Raw genomic sequence first — 26,073 nt, forward strand, 5'->3', positions numbered from 1 at the left:
GAACGAGCTGCTACTTGAGCCATATCCCCAACACTCTCTTAAATTCTTATTTTCACCTTGCTTCTTTATGATAATGAGAATTCAAATTTATGGGTAATATATCATTCACTGAACAACTTCAGTCCAAATCAATCCTTCTACTATTGTATTGTCACTGGAGTGTTATGTTCATCTTCCTACAAATGTGTGCGGAACATTTCATTGATTATGCCAATTCTTAAAAATACAAATGTGCCGAGCCCTAATATCCAGAGTATACAAAGAACTCAAAAATTGAACATTAAGAAAACAAATAACCCAATCAACAAATGGGCCAAGGACCTGAACAGACACTTCTCAGAGAAGGATATATAATTAATCAAAAAATACACGGAAAAAATGCTCACCATCTCTAGCAATCAGAGAAATGCAAATTAAAACCACTCTAAGATACCATATCAGTCCAGTAAGAATGGCAGCCATTAGGAAGTCAAACAACAACACGTGCTGGCAAGGATGTGGGGGAAAAGGTACACTTGTACACTGCCGGTGGGACTGCAAATCGGTGCAGCCAATTTGGAAAGCATTATGGAGATTCCTTGGAAAGCTGGGAATGGAACCACCATCCGACCCAGCTATTCCCCTTCTCGGACTATTCCCAGAGACCTAAAAAGAGCACACTATAGGGATACAGCTACATCAATGTTCATAGCAGCACAATTCACAATAGCTAGAACGTGGAACCAACCTAGACGCCAGTCAATAGATGAATGGATAAAAAAATGTGGCATTTGTACACAATGGAATATTACTCAGCACTAAAAAATGACAAAATCATGGCATTTGCAGGGAAATGGATGGCATGAGAGCAGATTATGCTAAGTGAAGTTAGCCAATCCCTAGAAAAGAAATGCTGAATGTCTTCTTTCATATAAGGAGGGGGGACTCAAAACAGAGCAGGCTGGAAGAGCATGAAAAGAAGATTACCATTTAGAAGGGACAAGAGGTGGGAGGGAATGGGAGAGAGAAGGGGAATTTCATGGAAATGGAAGGATACCCTCATTGTTATACAAAATTACATATAAGAGGATGTGAGGGGAAAGGGGAAAAAAGGAGAGAAATGAATTACAGTAGATGGGGTAGAGAGAGATTATGGGAGGGGAGGGGAGGAGACAGAAGGGGAGATAGGGAGGGAATAGGAAAGGCAGCAGAATATAACAGACACTAGTATGGCAGTATGTATAAACTCGGATGTATAACCAATGTGATCCTGCAAACTGTACACGTGGTAAAAATAAGAATTCATACCCCACTTGAATCAAATGTATGAAATATGATATGTCAAGATCATTGTAATGTTTTGAGCAACCAATAGAAATTTAAAAAAAGAAACAAGAAGAGACAAGGCCCATATTAAAGAGATTTAAAAATTCTACTGAAATCTATAAGAAAATGTTTGAATGAATTATGAGGTATTAAAAAAAAGTACAAACTTAATATCTTGCATAGAATTTATCACCCTATGTTTATAGACTCAAAAAGCTTTCATTATTTTAATCTTCAACTGTGTTTTAACAAAGCCACATTATTAAGGGCTCTCTACTTCTGGCTTATTCTTTCTTACTTAGTCTTTTCCCCCATATGCGATCCTCACCACCACAGTCATCAATGGCTGACCTTGCATTATAATTCAAGGATCACTCTATGTAACATCTTCCCCATTGATTGACTGTATTCAATTGCACTTCATAGCAGGAAATGTATATAACACAGCTTTATGTTGTTCACAATATCTACCACAATACCTTGTACTTTGGGGGCACTGAATACATGTATAAGGATATACTTATGATTATTGGATGCTTTTTGTCACATGTGTTCGCGAATGAGCCAGGGTTTGCCCTCCATATCCCCCATAGTTTCCAGGAATATTCCAAACATATTTACAAGAAGAGAAATGCTTTTATTTGGATGGTCAGTTTTGAATACAGTAGGTAGGTACCTCTCTCAGATTGAAATATAAAATGACAAACAGCTGTGGTCAGAGTGAACCATGCTAGAAGACTGAATCTGAGTGATCAGAAATGCCTTTCAGCAGTAGGAGCAACAACCACTGGAACCAGATTCAAGCCAAATGTGATAGGTCTTACACTGAAAAAGGATCATTATTTGTGATTTAAAACAATAAACAAACACAGAACACCTAAAGAGAAGGAGGCACCCTGCTATAATTTGGATCTGGAATGTTGCCCAAAGGTCATGTGTTGAAAGCTTGGACCCCAATGTAACAGCATTCAGAACGGACTCTACAGAAAGGTGAATTGAATCCTGGGCTCTAACCTCATCTGTGGATCAATCCACTGATGGGTTCACGATTGGACAGGACTATTGGGAGTTGGTAAAAACTGTGGGCGGTAGGGCCTAGTTGGAGGGTAGGTCATTGGAGTTGATTCCCTGGAAGGGTACATCATATTCCTCAGTCCTCTCTTCCCCTCACCTGATCTCCGTGATCTCCATGAGTTGATCCCCTGATCTCCATGAGTTGAGCAGCTCTGTTTTGAAGCCAGGCTCTCTGCCATGGTAATCTGCCTCACTTCAGGCCACAGCAATGGAGCCTGAAATTGAACCAAAATAAATATTTACTCATTTAATTTTCTCAGGTATGTTGTCAAAGTGATGAAAAAGTCTTCTAACACACACACACACACACACACACACACACACAGGAGGAATGGTCTAAAGGGAGAAAAGGACACTTGGTATTGTTGATGCCTTCTTCAACAGTAGACACAGCTGGGGTACAGCGTGGATTCGCACTTCAGCAGATGCTAAAAGGGGCTTAAATTTTTATATTAGTCTTTTATGAGGAGAGATTGACTAACACAGGCCTGATTTCTCTCTCAGATTTGGAGATGAATAAGAAGGACCAAGAAGATTTCCTTTTCTGGCACAGCACACAAATGCAGTCACTAGTTTCTGATACCAATCTGAGTAATTATGTCTACTTGCTCTATCTTGAAGGCAAGAGACATTATGAGGTGATTAATATAATCCTTAGAATCTACTTAACCATTAATTTTCCAAAAATTCTGCCTTTTTTTGAATTTTATTTCTGCCACCTTGAGGTTTTGTTCCCTGAACAGACATATAGAAAGAACAGCTCAAGGAAAAGAGTCTCCTGAATATGGGCTCTGGGAAGAGAGTAATGGGAGCAAACCCAAACCCCTTCTAAAGGGTAATGAGGAAAATGATCCTAAACAAAACAAAAAGCAAATATGAACAAAGTGGCAGCAGGCTCTATTTGTTGGCCACTTTCTCTGCACCAGCCATCAGGTGAGAACTACACACTATGTTCTCATTTACTGTTCAACTCATGCTTGGGAGAGAGGTTTTCTAAATGCATTCCGTCAGTTTAGCTCCAAAATTGCTTTGGTCCCAACTGGTATGTCTGTTACAGCCCATGTGCTTCATCTCTTTGCTTTGTCCCCAACTCTACAAAACTGCCTCCTCATTAACTTGTTGGAATTTAAACACCTTGGAAACCAGGGCCTTATCTTAACTCCTTCTGATCCTTAGAGGTGTGGGAATTAAATTTAGGATTGTTACTCCATCGTAGAAAATTTCTCGACTTTTTATTTCACTCTGTACTGTTTAAACCTGGATGATATTTGGCATTGATAAACAACAATAGGTTAAGTGAACATCAACCTGTTGGCTCTAAAACAAATTTTCTTAAGTGAAATTTAAGTGGAATTTTTCAGCACTTCAATAAACTCAATCAGAATTAACAAGGACCAAATAATATTAAAATGAACTCGAAAATTTATAGATTAACAGCAAAAATTTATTTTTGGAAAGGGTAAAGATGGTTCTTTAGTGACATTTAATCCATATTATAATTTGAATTCTGAGAATGATTAAGACTTTGTGATGGTTAATTTTACATGTTAACTCGTCCGGGCTACGATGCCCAGATACTTGGCCAACTTTTATTCTGGGTGTGTCTGTGCTGGTGTTATGGGGTGAGATTTACTTTTGAATCGGGGACTTTTAGTTAAATAGATTCCATTCTGTAATGGAGAGAGACCTCACCTCGTCAACCGAGTGCAACTGAATGGGACAAAAAGCCCACCTCTCCCAGACAAGAGGGAACTGTCCAGTGAACTACCTTTGGATTTCATCTACAACATTGATTCTTCCTGGCTCCACAGCACACTGCCTTGGGACTCAAACTAGAACACTTTCCTGGATCTCTAGCTCCTCCCAGCCAACCCTGCCCAATCCTGTGAGCCAATAGCTGACAGGCAAGTGCAGGGAAGAAGCAGAGGCCCTGCAGGGGGTGAGTGTGTGCTACTGGATGCCAGCCCCTGGTCAAAGCGCAGGACAGGCTTCTGAGTTTACAGGCAGGAAGGGATGATTAGTGTTGGTGGAGCCCCAGGAACCCCGCGCTCTGAGGAATTCTGAGCGCTTGGGTCATAATTGACCCCGGCAACGCCCGAGGACGTTCGGGGCACAGAAGTGGATGGTGATGGACGCGCTTTTCAGAGCTGGTCCGATGGATCACTGAAGTGGCCACGATGTGGTCCTGGTTTGGAGGCCTGGGCTCAGGCTTGGGCCACTTCTTGGGTCAGGTGGGGAGCAGCTTGGCTTTCCTCACCGGCCATAGCTCCAGCTTCGCCAGGGAAATGCTTCTGGGTGACTTAGGAGACCCAGAAGCAGCTTTACATCATTGTTGGAGAAAGGAAATGGAAACTACTGATTCCACACTAAGATGTGAGAATGAAAGACTGAAAGAGTATTGTACTGACCTGGAAGAAAAGCATGAAGCATCAGAGCTACAAATAAACCATCAGTCTGTAAGTTACCAAAATCAACTGCAACAGAAAGAGGTAGAGATCAGCCATCTTAAAGCAGGACAGATTGTACTGCAAGATCAAATGTTCCAACTACAGGCAGCCGCTCAATCAGTACACTCGGGAGCTTGTGGTGTGCCAACAACAACTGCACCGGCTCCGTTCGGTTCCCTGATCAGTAGTCATTTTTCAGCCTTTCGTGATGACGACATGGACTCTAGTGACATAATCTCATCACGACAAGAAACAAACAGATTATCAACTGAAGCTGCAAAACATGAATCTGAAGTTGGCCACTCGAGGCAGATTGCTGAGGCTCAGGGAACACACCATTCTGACTCAAGTGAAATCTGCAAAGTACAAAATACTATCAAGACTCTTCAACCAAACCAAAGCCCAGACATATATGATCATCAGCATGAAATTTCAGTTTGGGAGCAGAGTTCTACTGTGGCAGAAAAGGGAAAAATCCTTCCTCAGAGCTCAGCAGTGGAAGAAGTGTTCAGGCTTCAACAAGCCCTGGCTGATGCGGAGAAGGAAATCGTGAGACTAAATGGTTTAAACCAGGATAACCGTCTTGCTGAAGACCATCTGAAACTTAAAATGCATGCTGAAGCTTTAGAAAAAGAGAAGGCATCATTGAGTCAAGAAAAAGAGGAACTTCAGATGTCACTGTCAAAATTGAGCTGTGACTACCAAGTCATGAAAAACAGAGCTTCAACAGACATGAATTTGAATGTACAATTACTAGACTTAAAACTTCACTTGAAGGCAAAGGAGGAAGAACTGAATCAGACTATCAATGAAAAGAAAATGCTGATAGCTGAGTTAGAAGAACTGGATCATCAGAATCAGGAAGCTACAAAGCACATGATTTTGATACAAGAGGAGCTATCAAAACAACAAAATGAAGGAGACCTTGTCATCAAGAAGTTGGAACAAGATCTAGATGATGAAAAAAAGAGAGTTCATCAACTTGAGGATGATCAAATGAACATATCCCAAGAGTTGCATGTGCAGAAGGAGAAGTTAACTGAGAACGCACAGAGCCTCAGTGATTTGCATTTAACTAAGCAGAAGCTTGAAGGTAAAGTAGAAGATTTAGTAGATCAGCTAAATCAGTCACAAAAAAATAGTTTAAACATCCAGCAGGAAAACCTTGGGCTTAAGGATCACATTAGACAACTTGAAGATGAGCTGTCTGGATTTAAGAGCAAGTATCGCACTTCTCTGAATGAAGACTCTAACAGTCATTGTAAGGATGACATGCTTAAAGAACGAGAAGCTGAAGTTAGCAACTTAAGGCAAAATCTTTCTGAAGAGGAACAGCTCAATGAAAATTTAAAGAAAGTTGCTGTTGAACTCAAAACGGAAAATGAAATGTTGATTTTAGCACGTGACGATGTAAGGCGTAAGTTGGAAGAATCTATTGCTGCTTACAATCAAATCTCTCAAGAAAAAGACACTATCACGGAGACTCTCAAAAGAGACAAAGAAGAGATTGAAGCCAAACTGCACCAGGCAGAAAAAAGACTGTTGGAAGAAGCAAATAATCACAGGCAGACTATTCAGGAACTCTCCAATGCACATAATTTGGATACCTCTGCCTTAAAGCTGAAACACGAATGTGCAGTTCAACTCAGCCAAGAGAAGGACTTTGAAATAGCAGGACTCAAAAAGAATATTGAGCAAATGACTGCTGATGAAAAAGAAACTGATGAAATTTTGGCATCTTATGTAGACGAACAGGAGCGATTGATACAAGTCATAAATGAGAAAGAAGTTTTTATTGAAAAACTCGAAGAAAAAAGTTCACAACTACAAAAGGATTTAGATAAGTGTTCTCAGGCTTTAGGAGAAAATGAAACTTTAAGGCAATCCATGGAAAGAAAGGACAGAAGTCTTACCTACATGAGAGCAGAAAACAACTATCTGCGAGTAGAATTGGAAATACTTGGGGAACAGCACAATCAAGCTGTACCAGTGGCTGAGCCGACAGCTCTTGATGCTGTCACAGAACTAGAATTGGAGGTATCTCAACTGAATATAGTCAAAAATCATCTGGAAGATGAAATTCAAGACCATCTGAATATCATTGAAAACCAGAACCAGCGTAAAATGCAACTACTTCAGTCTTTACAGGAGCAGAAGGAGGAAATGGATGAATTTAAGTACAAATATGAGCAGATGAATGCTGCGCATAGCCAGTTAATTTTAGAAAAAGAGGAGGAAATTAAGAACTTGCAGAAGACTATTGAAGAACTAAAAGCCCAGTTGCCTGGAGAGAAAGGAGATGCTCAGACATTGAATTCTGATATTTTTCAAGAGACCAAAGTAAAAATCCTAAGAGAAAAAGAGGTTCAACACTTACGGGACCAAGAATTACGCCTAAACCGGGAGCTAGAAAGGCTACGCAGCCATCTCTTGGAATCAGAAGAGTCTTACACCCAGCAAATTTTGGCTGCAGAAGACAAAGAAAAACAGTCAATAGCTGAATGGAAGAACAAGGCCGAAAAGCTGGAAGGAGAAGTATCATCACTGCAGGAACGTTTGGATGAAGCAAATGCTCTGTTGGATTCTGCTTCCAGACTGAGAGAAGACTTAGATCTCAAGGAAGAACAGATGGAAGAACTGAAAAAACAAAACGAGCTCCGAAAAGAAATGTTGGACCATGCACAACAGAAATTGTCGACTTTGGTCAACAGCGCAGAAGGAAAAGTGGACAAAGTCCTCATGCGAAACCTTTTTATTGGTCATTTCCAGACACCAAAGGACAAACGTCGTGAAGTATTGCAGTTGACGGGGAGCATCCTGGACATTCCACAGGACGAAATGGAGCAGCTGTTGAATAAAGATCACGGTGGTGTCAGTAAGTGGATGAGTTGTTTTGGTTCCACGTTCTGCAGCTGTGCCTCTTAGTAACCTAGCTGGAGTTGGACTTGGTGGACCTGGGCATCCTCTTGTTAAACCCACTGCAGATTTCATGCCCACCTTTACACCACTGCCAGTGTCCCTGGACAATAGTGCCAGAGTTGTACTCCAGGATCTTCTAAATATTTAGCATTTGAAAGAAGCCATAACCCTTTTTTACGTTTTTACAGCATGGCCTTTTGAAAAAGTACTCATGTGTTTGTAGACAAAGAGAGAAAGCAAAAAAGCTGGTATATGTAAGTGTATAGCTACTAGGTATTTTATTTTATTTTTTCAGTTGTTGTTGTTGTGATTTTTTGCTATAGTACTTTTTAAAAAATTTGTTTTGTTTTTTGTAGCACTTTTTGTTTCTAGAATTTTGTTCCAATGCAGCAGATAATCATCACCAGTTATCAATTCTGATGTACTTTTGGGAGCAACTGTACAGAGCAGCCTTCTTGAACCACTAGTTCCAACCTCTTTTTTTTAAAACAATAATAATATTTCTTAAATTTAATGGCATTAAGGTAAAAACGATACATGTAATTACAGGAAACAAGAAAAATCCAACCCATAAGAAGGATGTCTCAGATTTAGAGTACATGAAAACCAAACATAATGTTGCAAAAAGTTGAGAATATTTAGTTTATCCAAGATAACATTGTACAACTACCACGCGAAAATTCCAATGGGGAGGACCTAAACATGAAGCTTAGTGGATAAATTCTAAGATGCTTTGAATCCAAATTCTATGACCCCTATCCATTTTGCTTATTTCCATTTCTATACGAAAGTCACTTCACATTAATTCAGTTTTCCAGATGATAAATATGTCCAGAAGGAAGAGTATTTTTATGAGTCAACCCCGAAGTGGGACCACAGGATCCATTGCCAATGGAAAAGTTAATTAGTAAGAATGTATCATTAAATATCTGGACTGCTTATCTACATACTATTGGGGGCTCTACAATAATTCTCATAAACACATTTTATAAAACATTTGATCAAAACAAGTTGGGGAGAGAAATAAGCTAACAACAGTTTTTGAAAGATGAAAAGCTTTAAAATAGGAGTAGTTATAACCTTTTGATAAATTAAGGTAAAAGATGAATCAAAAGTTTCCAGCTTAAGTAGGTGAAATCAGAGAAGAGAAAAAGCAGATTGCATAGCACATACTTCTCTGACACCTGTAGTTTCTAAAACCATTCAGAACATTTTTGTTAAAATTAATTTAAACAAAATTTAATATATTTTTAAATATAAATTATATCATTTAATATAAATTAACCTAATTTAAATCAATTTTATTAGTAGTATTATTTAAATTTCTTTTATTAATACTATGGTTTGATTTAAATTTATTTTATTAATTGATATTGTTTATTAACTTATATTAAATTATAGTATGATTTATATTTGAAAACTCATTAAATTTTATTTAAATTAATACAATTTAATAAAGTAAATTTAACATAATATAGGTTGAATTATTTAATTTTAATTTTAATAATAATGCTCTTAGTTGTTTTGGAAATTACAGGTGGCAGTGAAGTATTAGCTATATTTTCTTCTTTTTTCTCCTCTTTGATTTTACCTAACTTAAGCTAGAACCTTTTGGTTTATCTTTTGTTTTACTTTACAAAAATAAAAAAAGGAAGAAAAACACCTAGTAGCTACACACATATCAGCTTTTCCTTTCTTATTTCTAAATTTCACCTTAACATTTACATTATTTTACCAAAATTAAGATGCCATCAGTTGTTACTCCTGAGAAGAATATCAAAGTATATATTTTGCTTCGACCTGCCAAATTACTTGGAATCTTATTCCAGTAGACTTCACATGGTTGGGAAAAGCAGAGTTCAGATTTGTCATGAGAGATTTTTATATATTCGGCTCACTCCATTGTGTCTAGGTGAGCCTTTGGGTTTCAATGCCTGGAAACACACTTCTTATATTTCAGAATTGAAGAGCTCTTGGAAACAGCGACCTCACTGCATTCTTGAGAAAAATATGTTATACGGGTACTCAGAAAATTACAAAGATTAATATAGATTCAAGATTCTTTTTAAGACAAGGGGTTTAATGGAGAAAACAGCAAGATAGCCTTAGAAATTTCATACTCCCTGCATTCTTAGGAAAAGCTTCTATATTGTAAAGAATAACACCAAACAGAAAAGTTCCTAAGAAAATATTGTGCTTTCAGTTTCCTCGTCTCATAAATTTTATTAAAGTTTCATTAAAGACCCTGTATTTGCTAGCCTTTTTATTAAATACTTTTTTGAGATATTCTATTAATGTCTATGACTGGATTTTATTTGGTCTCACATTAATGTCGCTCCCTGTGACAAAGGGTACATGGGAGGCAGGCAGGATCAGCCTGTCCTCTCCGAGGCACCAGCTGTCGGAACCAGGCTCTGACAGAGGTAGTGAAGGGCACTAGCGTCTCCTGGACTGAGCGAGAGGGTAAGTATCTGAGTAATATTAATTGTGTATAAATGCCACATTTTTTTATGCATTCATCTACTAAGTTGTTTCCACAATTTAGCTAATGTGAATTTTGCTGCTATAAACATTGATGTGGCTGTGTCCCTGTAGTATGCAGTTTTTAAGTCCTTTGGGTATAGATCAAAAAGAGGGATAGCTAGGTCAAATGGTGGTTCTATTCCCAAATTTCCAAGGAATCTCCAAACTGCTCTCCATATTGGCTCCACCAATCTACAGTCCCACCGACAGTGTAGGAGTGTACATTTTTCCTGAAATCCTCACCAACACTTATCGTTGTTGTCTTCATCATAGCTGCCATTTTCAAAAATCGCTGACATTCTAACTGGAGTGAGGTGCAATTAAACCCCTAGCTCTCACCATGCACAAAACTCCACTCAAATGAATCAAGGACCTAGGAATAAAACCAGAGAGCTTGCATGTAACAGAAGAAAAAGTAGGCCCTAATTCCAATCATATGGGATTAGTCCCAAAATTCCTTAATAAGACTCCTAGAGCACAAGAATTAAAATCAAGTATCAATAAATGAGATAGATTCAAACTAAAAAAGTTTCTTCTCCACAAAACAAACAATCTGGGAGGTGAATAGAGATCCTACATCTTGGGAGAAAATTTTTGCCCCATCACACATCAGATAGAGCACTAATCTCTAGGGCATAGAAAGAACTCACAAATCTGAATAAAACACACACACACACACACACACACACACACACACACACACACAAACAAATAAATAAATAAAATAATATGACCTGGGCATCCTCTTTTTAAACCCATCGCAGATTTCAAGCCCACCTTCACACCACTGCCAGTGTCCCCGGACAACAGTGCCAGACTTGTACTCTAGGATCTTCTAAATATTTAGCACTTTAAAGAAGCCATAACCCTTTTTGATGTTTTACAGCATGGCCTTTTGCAAAAGAACTCTGTATTTGTAGACAAAAAGAGAAAGAAAAAAAGCTGATATATATATATATGTATATAGATACTAGGTTTTTTTTTTTTTTTTTTTTTTTTTTTTTTGCTATAGCTCTTTCTAAAAATTTTGTTTTGTTTGCTGTAGCACTTTTTGTTTATAAAATTTTGCTCCAGTGTAGCAGGTAATCATCACCAGTCTTCAATTCTGATGTACTTTTGTAAGCAACTGTACAGAGCAGCATTAGTGAACCATTAGCTCTAAACTCTTTTTTTTAAATGATTATATTTGTTAAATTTAATGGCATTAAGATAAAAATGATACATTTAAATAACAGGAAAGATGAAAAATCCAAACCACCTGAAGGAGATCTCAGATTTAGAGAAGAAGAAAACCAAATATGATGTTGCAAAATGTTGAGAATATTTAGTTTATCCCAAATAACCTGGTACAAGTACTAAAAGAAAATTCCAGTGCAGAGGGCCTTATCATGAAGCTTAGTGGATAAATTCTAAGATACTTTTAATCCAAATACTATGACCCCTATCCATTTTACTTATTTCCATTTCTATAGAAAAGTCACCTCACATTAATTCAGTTTTCCAGATGTTAAATATGTCCAGAAGTAAGAGTATTTTTATGAGTCAACCCCAAAGTGGAATCACATGATCCATTGCCAATGGAAAAGTTACTTAGTAAGAATATTTCATTAAATATCTGGACTGTTTATCTACATACTTTGGGGGCTCTACAATAATGCCTCTCAACACATTTTTTAAAACATTTGATCAAAAAAATTGGGGGAGAGAAAGAAGCTAACATCAGTTTTTGAAAGATGAAAGGCTTTAAAAAAGGAGTAGTTTCAACCTTTTCGTAAATTAAGGTAAAAGACAATCAAAAGTTTCTAGCTTAAGTAGGTGAAATCAGAGAAGAGCAAAAGCAGATTGCATAGCACATACTTCTCTAACACCTGTAGTTTCTAAAACCATTCAGAATATTTTTATTAAAATTAATTCAAATAAAATTTAATAAATTTTTAAATATAAATTATATTATCATTTAATAAATTGATCTAATTTAAATTTATTTTATTAATTAATATTGTTTAAATTTATTTTATTAATACTATTGTTTGATTTAAATTTATTTTCTTAATTGATTTTTTAAATTAATTTTGATTAAATTTTAGATTGATTTATATTTAAAAGTTCATTAAATTTCATTTAAATTAATACAATTTAACAAAGTCAATTTAAATAACATTTAATATAGATTAAATCATTTAATATTAACTATATAATATAATAAAAAAATTAACAAAATTAATTTTGATAAAAATCCTCTTAGTGGTTTTAGAAACTACAGGTGTCTGAGAAATATTAGCAAAAGCAATTCTAAGCAGGAAGTGTGAATCTGGCGGTATAGCGATACCAGATTTCAAACTGTACTACAGAGCAAGAGTAACCAAAACAGCATGGTACTGGTACCAAAACAGGCGGGTGAACCAATGGTACAGAATAGAGGACACAGAGACCAATCCACAAAATTACAACTTTCTTATATTTGATAAAGGGGCTAAAAGCATGCAATGGAGGAAGGATAGCGTCTTCAACAAATGGTGCTGGGAAAACTGGAAATCCATATACAACAAAATGAAACTGAATCCCTTTCTCTCGCCATGCACAAAAGTTAACACAAAATGGATCAAAGAGCTTGATATCAAATCAGAGACTCTGCATCTCATAGAAGAAAAAGTTGGCTCCGATCCACATATTGTGGTGCCGGGCTCCAAATTCCTTAATAGGACATCCATAGCACAAGAGTTAATAACAAGAATCAACAAATGGGACTGACTTAAACTAAAAAGTTTTTTTCTTCTTTTTTTTTTTTTCCCCTCAGCAAGAGAAACAATAAGAGAGGTAAATAGGGAGCCTACATCCTGGGAACAAATTTTTACTCCTCACACTTCAGATAGAGCCCTAATATCCAGAGTATACAAAGAACTCAAAAAATTAAACCATAAGATAACAAATAACCCAATCAACAAATGGGCCAAGGACCTGAACAGACACTTCTCAGAGGAGGACATACAATCAATCAACAAGTACATGAATAAATGCTCACCATCTCTAGCAGTCAGAGAAATGCAAATCAAAACCACCCTGAGATATCACCTCACTCCAGTAAGATTGGCATCCATTATGAAGTCAAACAACAATAAGAACTGGCGAGGATGTGGGGAAAAGGGTACACTTGTACATTGCTGGTGGGACTGCAAATTGGTGCGGTCAATTTGGAAAGCAATATGGAGATTCCTGGGAAAGCTGGGAATGGAACCACCATTTGACCCAGCTATAGCCCTTCTCGGAATATTCCCTGAAGACCTTAAAAGAGCGTACTATAGGGATACTGCCACATCAGTGTGCACAGCAGCACAATTCACAATAGCTAGACTGTGGAACCCACCTAGATGCCCTTTAGTAGATGAATGGATAAAAAAAAAAAATGTGGCATTTACACACAATGGAGTATTACGCAGCACTAAGAAATGACAAAATCATGGAATTTGCAGGGAAATGGATGGCATTAGAGCAGATTATGCTAAGTGAATCTAGCCAATCCCTAAAAAACAAATGCTAAATGTCTTCTTTGATATAAGGAGAGCAACTAAGAACAGAGCAGGGAGGAAGAGCATGAGGAAAAGATTAACATTAAAGAGAGACAAGTGGTGGGAGGGAAAGGGAGAGAGAAGGGAAATCGCATGGAAATGGAAGGAGACCCTCATTGTTACACAAAATTAAATATAAGAGGATGTGAGGGAAAAGGGGGAAAAAAAAAACAAGGGAGAGAATTGAATTACAGCAGATGGGGTAGAGAGAGAAGATGGGAGGGGAGGGAGAGGAGATAGTAGGCGATAGGAAAGGTACCAGAATACAACAGTCACTAATATGGCATCATGTAGAAACGTGGATGTGTAACCGATGTGATTCTGCAATCTGTATTTGGGGTAAAAATGGGAGTTTATAACCCACTTGAATCAAATGTATGAAAGATGATATGTCAAGAGCTTGGTAATGTTTTGAATAACCAATAAAAAAAACATTTTCCCATTTCAAAAAATGACATTGGTGATTTATTGTGATCATTTTGTACACAGCAGAACTACATTTAATTCTTTGTCCTACTAATAAAAGTCACTAGATGCGAAAGCATCTACTTTCACAGTTCGTATATAACATTTATGGACTATCTTAAATTCGTTTTAAAAAATATTTATTATTTAGCCTTTAGTGGACACAACATCTTTATTTTATTTATTTTTTTATGTAGTGCTGAGGATCGAACCCCACGCCTCACGCATGCTAGGTGAACGAGCTGCTACTTGAGCCATATCCCCAACACTCTCTTAAATTCTTATTTTCACCTTGCTTCTTTATGATAATGAGAATTCAAATTTATGGGTAATATATCATTCACTGAACAACTTCAGTCCAAATCAATCCTTCTACTATTGTATTGTCACTGGAGTGTTATGTTCATCTTCCTACAAATGTGTGCGGAACATTTCATTGATTATGCCAATTCTTAAAAATACAAATGTGCCGAGCCCTAATATCCAGAGTATACAAAGAACTCAAAAATTGAACATTAAGAAAACAAATAACCCAATCAACAAATGGGCCAAGGACCTGAACAGACACTTCTCAGAGAAGGATATATAATTAATCAAAAAATACACGGAAAAAATGCTCACCATCTCTAGCAATCAGAGAAATGCAAATTAAAACCACTCTAAGATACCATATCAGTCCAGTAAGAATGGCAGCCATTAGGAAGTCAAACAACAACACGTGCTGGCAAGGATGTGGGGGAAAAGGTACACTTGTACACTGCCGGTGGGACTGCAAATCGGTGCAGCCAATTTGGAAAGCATTATGGAGATTCCTTGGAAAGCTGGGAATGGAACCACCATCCGACCCAGCTATTCCCCTTCTCGGACTATTCCCAGAGACCTAAAAAGAGCACACTATAGGGATACAGCTACATCAATGTTCATAGCAGCACAATTCACAATAGCTAGAACGTGGAACCAACCTAGACGCCAGTCAATAGATGAATGGATAAAAAAATGTGGCATTTGTACACAATGGAATATTACTCAGCACTAAAAAATGACAAAATCATGGCATTTGCAGGGAAATGGATGGCATGAGAGCAGATTATGCTAAGTGAAGTTAGCCAATCCCTAGAAAAGAAATGCTGAATGTCTTCTTTCATATAAGGAGGGGGGACTCAAAACAGAGCAGGCTGGAAGAGCATGAAAAGAAGATTACCATTTAGAAGGGACAAGAGGTGGGAGGGAATGGGAGAGAGAAGGGGAATTTCATGGAAATGGAAGGATACCCTCATTGTTATACAAAATTACATATAAGAGGATGTGAGGGGAAAGGGGAAAAAAGGAGAGAAATGAATTACAGTAGATGGGGTAGAGAGAGATTATGGGAGGGGAGGGGAGGAGACAGAAGGGGAGATAGGGAGGGAATAGGAAAGGCAGCAGAATATAACAGACACTAGTATGGCAGTATGTATAAACTCGGATGTATAACCAATGTGATCCTGCAAACTGTACACGTGGTAAAAATAAGAATTCATACCCCACTTGAATCAAATGTATGAAATATGATATGTCAAGATCATTGTAATGTTTTGAGCAACCAATAGAAATTTAAAAAAAGAAACAAGAAGAGACAAGGCCCATATTAAAGAGATTTAAAAATTCTACTGAAATCTATAAGAAAATGTTTGAATGAATTATGAGGTATTAAAAAAAAGTACAAACTTAATATCTTGCATAGAATTTATCACCCTATGTTTATAGACTCAAAAAGCTTTCATTATTTTAATCTTCAACTGTGTTTTAACAAAGCCACATTATTAAGGGCTCTCTACTTCTGGCTTATTCTTTCTTACTTAGTCTTTTCCCCCATATGCGATCCTCACCACCACAGTCATCAATGGCTGACCTTGCATTATAATTCAAGGATCACTCTATGTAACATCTTCCCCATTGATTGACTGTATTCAATTGCACTTCATAGCAGGAAATGTATATAACACAGCTTTATGTTGTTCACAATATCTACCACAATACCTTGTACTTTGGGGGCACTGAATACATGTATAAGGATATACTTATGATTATTGGATGCTTTTTGTCACATGTGTTCGCGAATGAGCCAGGGTTTGCCCTCCATATCCCCCATAGTTTCCAGGAATATTCCAAACATATTTACAAGAAGAGAAATGCTTTTATTTGGATGGTCAGTTTTGAATACAGTAGGTAGGTATCTCTCTCAGATTGAAATATAAAATGACAAACAGCTGTGGTCAGAGTGAACCATGCTAGAAGACTGAATCTGAGTGATCAGAAATGCCTTTCAGCAGTAGGAGCAACAACCACTGGAACCAGATTCAAGCCAAATGTGATAGGTCTTACACTGAAAAAGGATCATTATTTGTGATTTAAAACAATAAACAAACACAGAACACCTAAAGAGAAGGAGGCACCCTGCTATAATTTGGATCTGGAATGTTGCCCAAAGGTCATGTGTTGAAAGCTTGGACCCCAATGTAACAGCATTCAGAACGGACTCTACAGAAAGGTGAATTGAATCCTGGGCTCTAACCTCATCTGTGGATCAATCCACTGATGGGTTCACGATTGGACAGGACTATTGGGAGTTGGTAAAAACTGTGGGCGGTAGGGCCTAGTTGGAGGGTAGGTCATTGGAGTTGATTCCCTGGAAGGGTACATCATATTCCTCAGTCCTCTCTTCCCCTCACCTGATCTCCGTGATCTCCATGAGTTGATCCCCTGATCTCCATGAGTTGAGCAGCTCTGTTTTGAAGCCAGGCTCTCTGCCATGGTAATCTGCCTCACTTCAGGCCACAGCAATGGAGCCTGAAATTGAACCAAAATAAATATTTACTCATTTAATTTTCTCAGGTATGTTGTCAAAGTGATGAAAAAGTCTTCTAACACACACACACACACACACACACACACACACAGGAGGAATGGTCTAAAGGGAGAAAAGGACACTTGGTATTGTTGATGCCTTCTTCAACAGTAGACACAGCTGGGGTACAGCGTGGATTCGCACTTCAGCAGATGCTAAAAGGGGCTTAAATTTTTATATTAGTCTTTTATGAGGAGAGATTGACTAACACAGGCCTGATTTCTCTCTCAGATTTGGAGATGAATAAGGACCAAGAAGATTTCCTTTTCTGGCACAGCACACAAATGCAGTCACTAGTTTCTGATACCAATCTGAGTAATTATGTCTACTTGCTCTATCTTGAAGGCAAGAGACATTATGAGGTGATTAATATAATCCTTAGAATCTACTTAACCATTAATTTTCCAAAAATTCTGCCTTTTTTTGAATTTTATTTCTGCCACCTTGAGGTTTTGTTCCCTGAACAGACATATAGAAAGAACAGCTCAAGGAAAAGAGTCTCCTGAATATGGGCTCTGGGAAGAGAGTAATGGGAGCAAACCCAAACCCCTTCTAAAGGGTAATGAGGAAAATGATCCTAAACAAAACAAAAAGCAAATATGAACAAAGTGGCAGCAGGCTCTATTTGTTGGCCACTTTCTCTGCACCAGCCATCAGGTGAGAACTACACACTATGTTCTCATTTACTGTTCAACTCATGCTTGGGAGAGAGGTTTTCTAAATGCATTCCGTCAGTTTAGCTCCAAAATTGCTTTGGTCCCAACTGGTATGTCTGTTACAGCCCATGTGCTTCATCTCTTTGCTTTGTCCCCAACTCTACAAAACTGCCTCCTCATTAACTTGTTGGAATTTAAACACCTTGGAAACCAGGGCCTTATCTTAACTCCTTCTGATCCTTAGAGGTGTGGGAATTAAATTTAGGATTGTTACTCCATCGTAGAAAATTTCTCGACTTTTTATTTCACTCTGTACTGTTTAAACCTGGATGATATTTGGCATTGATAAACAACAATAGGTTAAGTGAACATCAACCTGTTGGCTCTAAAACAAATTTTCTTAAGTGAAATTTAAGTGGAATTTTTCAGCACTTCAATAAACTCAATCAGAATTAACAAGGACCAAATAATATTAAAATGAACTCGAAAATTTATAGATTAACAGCAAAAATTTATTTTTGGAAAGGGTAAAGATGGTTCTTTAGTGACATTTAATCCATATTATAATTTGAATTCTGAGAATGATTAAGACTTTGTGATGGTTAATTTTACATGTTAACTCGTCCGGGCTACGATGCCCAGACACTTGGCCAACTTTTATTCTGGGTGTGTCTGTGCTGGTGTTATGGGGTGAGATTTACTTTTGAATCGGGGACTTTTAGTTAAATTGATTCCATTCTGTAATGGAGAGAGACCTCACCTCGTCAACCGAGTGCAACTGAATGGGACAAAAAGCCCACCTCTCCCAGACAAGAGGGAACTGTCCAGTGAACTACCTTTGGATTTCATCTACAACATTGATTCTTCCTGGCTCCACAGCACACTGCCTTGGGACTCAAACTAGAACACTTTCCTGGATCTCTAGCTCCTCCCAGCCAACCCTGCCCAATCCTGTGAGCCAATAGCTGACAGGCAAGTGCAGGGAAGAAGCAGAGGCCCTGCAGGGGGTGAGTGTGTGCTACTGGATGCCAGCCCCTGGTCAAAGCGCAGGACAGGCTTCTGAGTTTACAGGCAGGAAGGGATGATTAGTGTTGGTGGAGCCCCAGGAACCCCGCGCTCTGAGGAATTCTGAGCGCTTGGGTCATAATTGACCCCGGCAACGCCCGAGGACGTTCGGGGCACAGAAGTGGATGGTGATGGACGCGCTTTTCAGAGCTGGTCCGATGGATCACTGAAGTGGCCACGATGTGGTCCTGGTTTGGAGGCCTGGGCTCAGGCTTGGGCCACTTCTTGGGTCAGGTGGGGAGCAGCTTGGCTTTCCTCACCGGCCATAGCTCCAGCTTCGCCAGGGAAATGCTTCTGGGTGACTTAGGAGACCCAGAAGCAGCTTTACATCATTGTTGGAGAAAGGAAATGGAAACTACTGATTCCACACTAAGATGTGAGAATGAAAGACTGAAAGAGTATTGTACTGACCTGGAAGAAAAGCATGAAGCATCAGAGCTACAAATAAACCATCAGTCTGTAAGTTACCAAAATCAACTGCAACAGAAAGAGGTAGAGATCAGCCATCTTAAAGCAGGACAGATTGTACTGCAAGATCAAATGTTCCAACTACAGGCAGCCGCTCAATCAGTACACTCGGGAGCTTGTGGTGTGCCAACAACAACTGCACCGGCTCCGTTCGGTTCCCTGATCAGTAGTCATTTTTCAGCCTTTCGTGATGACGACATGGACTCTAGTGACATAATCTCATCACGACAAGAAACAAACAGATTATCAACTGAAGCTGCAAAACATGAATCTGAAGTTGGCCACTCGAGGCAGATTGCTGAGGCTCAGGGAACACACCATTCTGACTCAAGTGAAATCTGCAAAGTACAAAATACTATCAAGACTCTTCAACCAAACCAAAGCCCAGACATATATGATCATCAGCATGAAATTTCAGTTTGGGAGCAGAGTTCTACTGTGGCAGAAAAGGGAAAAATCCTTCCTCAGAGCTCAGCAGTGGAAGAAGTGTTCAGGCTTCAACAAGCCCTGGCTGATGCGGAGAAGGAAATCGTGAGACTAAATGGTTTAAACCAGGATAACCGTCTTGCTGAAGACCATCTGAAACTTAAAATGCATGCTGAAGCTTTAGAAAAAGAGAAGGCATCATTGAGTCAAGAAAAAGAGGAACTTCAGATGTCACTGTCAAAATTGAGCTGTGACTACCAAGTCATGAAAAACAGAGCTTCAACAGACATGAATTTGAATGTACAATTACTAGACTTAAAACTTCACTTGAAGGCAAAGGAGGAAGAACTGAATCAGACTATCAATGAAAAGAAAATGCTGATAGCTGAGTTAGAAGAACTGGATCATCAGAATCAGGAAGCTACAAAGCACATGATTTTGATACAAGAGGAGCTATCAAAACAACAAAATGAAGGAGACCTTGTCATCAAGAAGTTGGAACAAGATCTAGATGATGAAAAAAAGAGAGTTCATCAACTTGAGGATGATCAAATGAACATATCCCAAGAGTTGCATGTGCAGAAGGAGAAGTTAACTGAGAACGCACAGAGCCTCAGTGATTTGCATTTAACTAAGCAGAAGCTTGAAGGTAAAGTAGAAGATTTAGTAGATCAGCTAAATCAGTCACAAAAAAATAGTTTAAACATCCAGCAGGAAAACCTTGGGCTTAAGGATCACATTAGACAACTTGAAGATGAGCTGTCTGGATTTAAGAGCAAGTATCGCACTTCTCTGAATGAAGACTCTAACAGTCATTGTAAGGATGACATGCCTAAAGAACGAGAAGCTGAAGTTAGCAACTTAAGGCAAAATCTTTCTGAAGAGGAACAGCTCAATGAAAATTTAAAGAAAGTTGCTGTTGAACTCAAAACGGAAAATGAAATGTTGATTTTAGCACGTGACGATGTAAGGCGTAAGTTGGAAGAATCTATTGCTGCTTACAATCAAATCTCTCAAGAAAAAGACACTATCACGGAGACTCTCAAAAGAGACAAAGAAGAGATTGAAGCCAAACTGCACCAGGCAGAAAAAAGACTGTTGGAAGAAGCAAATAATCACAGGCAGACTATTCAGGAACTCTCCAATGCACATAATTTGGATACCTCTGCCTTAAAGCTGAAACACGAATGTGCAGTTCAACTCAGCCAAGAGAAGGACTTTGAAATAGCAGGACTCAAAAAGAATATTGAGCAAATGACTGCTGATGAAAAAGAAACTGATGAAATTTTGGCATCTTATGTAGACGAACAGGAGCGATTGATACAAGTCATAAATGAGAAAGAAGTTTTTATTGAAAAACTCGAAGAAAAAAGTTCACAACTACAAAAGGATTTAGATAAGTGTTCTCAGGCTTTAGGAGAAAATGAAACTTTAAGGCAATCCATGGAAAGAAAGGACAGAAGTCTTACCTACATGAGAGCAGAAAACAACTATCTGCGAGTAGAATTGGAAATACTTGGGGAACAGCACAATCAAGCTGTACCAGTGGCTGAGCCGACAGCTCTTGATGCTGTCACAGAACTAGAATTGGAGGTATCTCAACTGAATATAGTCAAAAATCATCTGGAAGATGAAATTCAAGACCATCTGAATATCATTGAAAACCAGAACCAGCGTAAAATGCAACTACTTCAGTCTTTACAGGAGCAGAAGGAGGAAATGGATGAATTTAAGTACAAATATGAGCAGATGAATGCTGCGCATAGCCAGTTAATTTTAGAAAAAGAGGAGGAAATTAAGAACTTGCAGAAGACTATTGAAGAACTAAAAGCCCAGTTGCCTGGAGAGAAAGGAGATGCTCAGACATTGAATTCTGATATTTTTCAAGAGACCAAAGTAAAAATCCTAAGAGAAAAAGAGGTTCAACACTTACGGGACCAAGAATTACGCCTAAACCGGGAGCTAGAAAGGCTACGCAGCCATCTCTTGGAATCAGAAGAGTCTTACACCCAGCAAATTTTGGCTGCAGAAGACAAAGAAAAACAGTCAATAGCTGAATGGAAGAACAAGGCCGAAAAGCTGGAAGGAGAAGTATCATCACTGCAGGAACGTTTGGATGAAGCAAATGCTCTGTTGGATTCTGCTTCCAGACTGAGAGAAGACTTAGATCTCAAGGAAGAACAGATGGAAGAACTGAAAAAACAAAACGAGCTCCGAAAAGAAATGTTGGACCATGCACAACAGAAATTGTCGACTTTGGTCAACAGCGCAGAAGGAAAAGTGGACAAAGTCCTCATGCGAAACCTTTTTATTGGTCATTTCCAGACACCAAAGGACAAACGTCGTGAAGTATTGCAGTTGACGGGGAGCATCCTGGACATTCCACAGGACGAAATGGAGCAGCTGTTGAATAAAGATCACGGTGGTGTCAGTAAGTGGATGAGTTGTTTTGGTTCCACGTTCTGCAGCTGTGCCTCTTAGTAACCTAGCTGGAGTTGGACTTGGTGGACCTGGGCATCCTCTTGTTAAACCCACTGCAGATTTCATGCCCACCTTTACACCACTGCCAGTGTCCCTGGACAATAGTGCCAGAGTTGTACTCCAGGATCTTCTAAATATTTAGCATTTGAAAGAAGCCATAACCCTTTTTTACGTTTTACAGCATGGCCTTTTGAAAAAGTACTCATGTGTTTGTAGACAAAGAGAGAAAGCAAAAAAGCTGGTATATGTAAGTGTATAGCTACTAGGTATTTTATTTTATTTTTTCAGTTGTTGTTGTTGTGATTTTTTGCTATAGTACTTTTTAAAAAATTTGTTTTGTTTTTTGTAGCACTTTTTGTTTCTAGAATTTTGTTCCAATGCAGCAGATAATCATCACCAGTTATCAATTCTGATGTACTTTTGGGAGCAACTGTACAGAGCAGCCTTCTTGAACCACTAGTTCCAACCTTAAAACAATAATAATATTTCTTAAATTTAATGGCATTAAGGTAAAAACGATACATGTAATTACAGGAAACAAGAAAAATCCAACCCATAAGAAGGATGTCTCAGATTTAGAGTACATGAAAACCAAACATAATGTTGCAAAAAGTTGAGAATATTTAGTTTATCCAAGATAACATTGTACAACTACCACGCGAAAATTCCAATGGGGAGGACCTAAACATGAAGCTTAGTGGATAAATTCTAAGATGCTTTGAATCCAAATTCTATGACCCCTATCCATTTTGCTTATTTCCATTTCTATACGAAAGTCACTTCACATTAATTCAGTTTTCCAGATGATAAATATGTCCAGAAGGAAGAGTATTTTTATGAGTCAACCCCGAAGTGGGACCACAGGATCCACTGCCAATGGAAAAGTTAATTAGTAAGAATGTATCATTAAATATCTGGACTGCTTATCTACATACTATTGGGGGCTCTACAATAATTCTCATAAACACATTTTATAAAACATTTGATCAAAACAAGTTGGGGAGAGAAATAAGCTAACAACAGTTTTTGAAAGATGAAAAGCTTTAAAATAGGAGTAGTTATAACCTTTTGATAAATTAAGGTAAAAGATGAATCAAAAGTTTCCAGCTTAAGTAGGTGAAATCAGAGAAGAGAAAAAGCAGATTGCATAGCACATACTTCTCTGACACCTGTAGTTTCTAAAACCATTCAGAACATTTTTGTTAAAATTAATTTAAACAAAATTTAATATATTTTTAAATATAAATTATATCATTTAATATAAATTAACCTAATTTAAATCAATTTTATTAGTAGTATTATTTAAATTTCTTTTATTAATACTATGGTTTGATTTAAATTTATTTTATTAATTGATATTGTTTATTAACTTATATTAAATTATAGTATGATTTATATTTGAAAACTCATTAAATTTTATTTAAATTAATACAATTTAATAAAGTAAATTTAACATAATATAGGTTGAATTATTTAATTTTAATTTTAATAATAATGCTCTTAGTTGTTTTGGAAATTACAGGTGGCAGTGAAGTATTAGCTATATTATCTTCTTTTTTCTCCTCTTTGATTTTACCTAACTTAAGCTAGAACCTTTTGGTTTATCTTTTGTTTTACTTTACAAAAATAAAAAAAGGAAGAAAAACACCTAGTAGCTACACACATATCAGCTTTTCCTTTCTTATTTCTAAATTTCACCTTAACATTTACATTATTTTACCAAAATTAAGATGCCATCAGTTGTTACTCCTGAGAAGAATATCAAAGTATATATTTTGCTTCGACCTGCCAAATTACTTGGAATCTTATTCCAGTAGACTTCACATGGTTGGGAAAAGCAGAGTTCAGATTTGTCATGAGAGATTTTTATATATTCGGCTCACTCCATTGTGTCTAGGTGAGCCTTTGGGTTTCAATGCCTGGAAACACACTTCTTATATTTCAGAATTGAAGAGCTCTTGGAAACAGCGACCTCACTGCATTCTTGAGAAAAATATGTTATACGGGTACTCAGAAAATTACAAAGATTAATATAGATTCAAGATTCTTTTTAAGACAAGGGGTTTAATGGAGAAAACAGCAAGATAGCCTTAGAAATTTCATACTCCCTGCATTCTTAGGAAAAGCTTCTATATTGTAAAGAATAACACCAAACAGAAAAGTTCCTAAGAAAATATTGTGCTTTCAGTTTCCTCGTCTCATAAATTTTATTAAAGTTTCATTAAAGACCCTGTATTTGCTAGCCTTTTTATTAAATACTTTTTTGAGATATTCTATTAATGTCTATGACTGGATTTTATTTGGTCTCACATTAATGTCGCTCCCTGTGACAAAGGGTACATGGGAGGCAGGCAGGATCAGCCTGTCCTCTCCGAGGCACCAGCTGTCGGAACCAGGCTCTGACAGAGGTAGTGAAGGGCACTAGCGTCTCCTGGACTGAGCGAGAGGGTAAGTATCTGAGTAATATTAATTGTGTATAAATGCCACATTTTTTTATGCATTCATCTACTAAGTTGTTTCCACAATTTAGCTAATGTGAATTTTGCTGCTATAAACATTGATGTGGCTGTGTCCCTGTAGTATGCAGTTTTTAAGTCCTTTGGGTATAGATCAAAAAGAGGGATAGCTAGGTCAAATGGTGGTTCTATTCCCAAATTTCCAAGGAATCTCCAAACTGCTCTCCATATTGGCTCCACCAATCTACAGTCCCACCGACAGTGTAGGAGTGTACATTTTTCCTGAAATCCTCACCAACACTTATCGTTGTTGTCTTCATCATAGCTGCCATTTTCAAAAATCGCTGACATTCTAACTGGAGTGAGGTGCAATTAAACCCCTAGCTCTCACCATGCACAAAACTCCACTCAAATGAATCAAGGACCTAGGAATAAAACCAGAGAGCTTGCATGTAACAGAAGAAAAAGTAGGCCCTAATTCCAATCATATGGGATTAGTCCCAAAATTCCTTAATAAGACTCCTAGAGCACAAGAATTAAAATCAAGTATCAATAAATGAGATAGATTCAAACTAAAAAAGTTTCTTCTCCACAAAACAAACAATCTGGGAGGTGAATAGAGATCCTACATCTTGGGAGAAAATTTTTGCCCCATCACACATCAGATAGAGCACTAATCTCTAGGGCATAGAAAGAACTCACAAATCTGAATAACACACACACACACACACACACACACACACACACACACAAACAAATAAATAAATAAAATAATATGACCTGGGCATCCTCTTTTTAAACCCATCGCAGATTTCAAGCCCACCTTCACACCACTGCCAGTGTCCCCGGACAACAGTGCCAGACTTGTACTCTAGGATCTTCTAAATATTTAGCACTTTAAAGAAGCCATAACCCTTTTTGATGTTTTACAGCATGGCCTTTTGCAAAAGAACTCTGTATTTGTAGACAAAAAGAGAAAGAAAAAAAGCTGATATATATATATATGTATATAGATACTAGGTTTTTTTTTTTTTTTTTTTTTTTTTTTTTTGCTATAGCTCTTTCTAAAAATTTTGTTTTGTTTGCTGTAGCACTTTTTGTTTATAAAATTTTGCTCCAGTGTAGCAGGTAATCATCACCAGTCTTCAATTCTGATGTACTTTTGTAAGCAACTGTACAGAGCAGCATTAGTGAACCATTAGCTCTAAACTCTTTTTTTTAAATGATTATATTTGTTAAATTTAATGGCATTAAGATAAAAATGATACATTTAAATAACAGGAAAGATGAAAAATCCAAACCACCTGAAGGAGATCTCAGATTTAGAGAAGAAGA

General features: G+C 37.6%; 2 protein-coding genes across 2 annotated transcripts in view; one reads left to right on the plus strand and one right to left on the minus strand.

Annotated features, from left to right (window-relative positions):
• LOC308649506 (thyroid receptor-interacting protein 11-like) overlaps positions 1-22,316 on the plus strand; it is a 32,351-nt gene extending 10,035 nt beyond the window's left edge. The window contains exons 4-6 of the mRNA XM_081295040.1: positions 5,290-7,163; positions 7,596-7,701; positions 21,831-22,316. Coding sequence (XP_081151166.1) covers positions 5,290-7,163; positions 7,596-7,701; positions 21,831-22,282 — 2,432 coding nt within the window. The 3' untranslated portion in view covers positions 22,283-22,316. The remainder of the gene's footprint in view (positions 1-5,289; positions 7,164-7,595; positions 7,702-21,830) is intronic.
• Positions 1-26,073, minus strand: part of LOC308649512 (uncharacterized protein) — a gene marked incomplete at its 5' end in the record, with an annotated part of 523,997 nt that overhangs the window by 303,254 nt on the left and 194,670 nt on the right. The window lies entirely within an intron of this gene.

Source organism: Spermophilus citellus (genome assembly GCF_964194105.1).
Source record: "Spermophilus citellus genome assembly, chromosome: 5".
NCBI lineage: Eukaryota > Metazoa > Chordata > Mammalia > Rodentia > Sciuridae > Spermophilus > Spermophilus citellus.